Source organism: Arachis stenosperma, chromosome 10, assembly GCF_014773155.1.
Source record: "Arachis stenosperma cultivar V10309 chromosome 10, arast.V10309.gnm1.PFL2, whole genome shotgun sequence".
NCBI classification, from domain to species: domain Eukaryota; kingdom Viridiplantae; phylum Streptophyta; class Magnoliopsida; order Fabales; family Fabaceae; genus Arachis; species Arachis stenosperma.
In genome coordinates, this window is record NC_080386.1 from 4,787,966 (window position 1) to 4,790,140 (window position 2,175).

At 46.9% G+C, this 2,175-nt stretch overlaps 1 protein-coding gene across 1 annotated transcript; it reads right to left on the bottom strand.

Moving 5' to 3' along the window:
• Window positions 1-333: 333 nt before the first annotated feature.
• Window positions 334-1,644, bottom strand: LOC130956629 (uncharacterized). The gene has a single exon (XM_057883657.1). It carries the CDS (start codon window positions 1,642-1,644, stop codon window positions 334-336), a length of 1,311 nt encoding a protein of 436 aa, XP_057739640.1.
• Window positions 1,645-2,175: the final 531 nt, after the last annotated feature.

Sequence of the window (2,175 nt, forward strand, 5' to 3'; positions counted from 1 at the left end):
GGTCTCCCGAGTATAATATTGTAAGGGCTGTAACAGTTTACTATTAAGTATTGAATATCAATTGACTTTGACATAGGGATTTCTCCCATTGTGGTCTTTAGCCATATGTGTCCCATGATGGGGACTCTCTCTCCGGAGAACCCAATTAGCTCTCCGGAGGAGGGTTGTATCAATTTTTCTGATAATTTCATTTTTGTAAAGGTAGAGTAAAATAAAACATCAGCACTACTACCTGGGTCCAACAATGTTTTTCTTACCAACAGTTCTCCGACCTGGATGGAAATTACCACTGGGTCGTCGAGGTTAGGGCTTGCTGATTTGAAGTCTGCTCGGTTAAAGGATATTGTGACGTCTGGTTCTTTGTCCTTCCTTGGTTGTATGGTTCCTTCGATTGCTAGCATCGCTCTGAAGCTTCGCTTCCTTACCGAGCTTGTTTCTCCTCCGCTTGTGAATCCCCCCCGATATGTGGTTAATGACTCCTCTTGGTGGATCAGGAGTCGTCCTCTCTTTTTTGTCGTCGGCCTTTGCTTGCTTGTGCTCTACCCTGTCCGAGTTTCCTCCTCTGCCCTTCTGGGTCTCGATATATTTGTCCAAGAGCCCTTGGCGTGCCAGCCTTTTCAGGAGGTCCTTCGTGACTATGCAGTCGTCCGTGGTGTGTCCAAACTTCCGATGGAAAGCACAATGCTTTGTCCTATCCGCGAACCTTTGATCCTGGTAATTTCCCGCTCGAGCTGGTGGCCTTATGATTTTGGCGTTGAGGATTTCTCTGATGATGTTTTCTCTTCTGGTATTGAATCTGGTGTATGTGTTGTATTTTGACGTGGGCTTGGAAGGTTTCTTAGTGTCTCTGCTACCAGGCGATCTAAAAATTTTTTCTTCATCTCTCCGATGTGGTTGTTTGTCCGATTTTTGGGCTTCTCGGAGTTCTTCGATCTCCATTTGACCTGTTGCCCTTTCTCGGAATTCCTCTAGCATTTTTGGCTTTGTTATGGCAATGGTCTCCCGAAATTTGCCGGGCCTGAGGCCGGCCTTGAGGGCGTGCAGGTGGACGGCCGGGTCTAAGTCCTGGATCTCCATAGTGGCGTCAGCGAATCTGGTCATGTTGTCCTTCAGGCTTTCGTGCTGACCTTGCTTAATGGTGCTGAGGTAGTCTGAGCCATGTACGTAGATTCTTGAAGCGGCAAAGTAATCAATGAATGATCTGGCAAGATCTTCAAAGGAGGAAATTGAACCTTCAGGAAGTTTAGAGAACCAGAGTAATGCAGCACCGTCGAGGTAGGTAGGGAATGCTCGGCAGAGGACGGGCTCATTCTTAGGGCCGTTGAAAAACAACATCGATTGAAACTTCTTTACGTGGGCTCGAGGGTCGCCGAACCCCTTGTACGGCTCCAGTGCGGTAGGCAGAGTAAAGTTTTTTGGCATCTGGTAATTTGTGATCTCTTCGGAGAAGGGATTGTCAAGGGTGAGCTTCTTCTTTGGCGGGATGATGTTTAGAGGATCTGTAGCACCTTGAGCCGAGCTTTTGGAGCTTTCTCCATTGTTCTGTGTAGACAGCTCAGCTATTCTTCGTACTTTTGCCTGAAGCTCGGTGATTCGAGCCAGGAGGTCATCCTGTGAGAGTTGTGGACTTTTCTTGTCAGCCATGTTCGAGGATCGGGAATCCTGCAAAATAGAGTAGAAGACTGAACAAAGGAAAAAATGGGGTTAGATGTATTCTGCCCCACGGTGGGCGCCAAGTGATTCGTCCGAACACTGGGTAGGCCGAGCTTAAGCACTTCCGAGCAAGTCGTCAACCGGGAGGAAGAGCTTTACGTCGGTCAAGGTCAAACACCGCGGCGGGAATACCTGCAAAAGATACTCCGACGCTCAAGTTAGTAATAATCTCAGAGAAGAGAGAGAGAGAGTAATTAAGTGAGAGTGAAATAAGTGAATATGAGAACTGATAGTGGAACCTGCCTTAGCCGAGAGTATTAGTCCGGCTTTATAGAGATTGTTTTACCGCTTTCATGTGGATAAGTCTAGAGAATGAAAGTCCATGAGGGGTTATCCTCATGATTTTATCATTGGTGATCCCTCTCAAGGTGTAACAACAAGATCCTCAACCAAAAGGCAATCCGAACCAAGCAATCTTGCACTCTTGTCACAAATGGAGCCCAACAATGTGAAATAAGTTCT

What these genes read in the sequence shown, in the direction of transcription:
- LOC130956629 (XM_057883657.1), bottom strand. Translation starts at nt 1,644, where the DNA reads ATGGCTGACAAGAAAAGTCCACAACTCTCACAGGATGACCTCCTGGCT.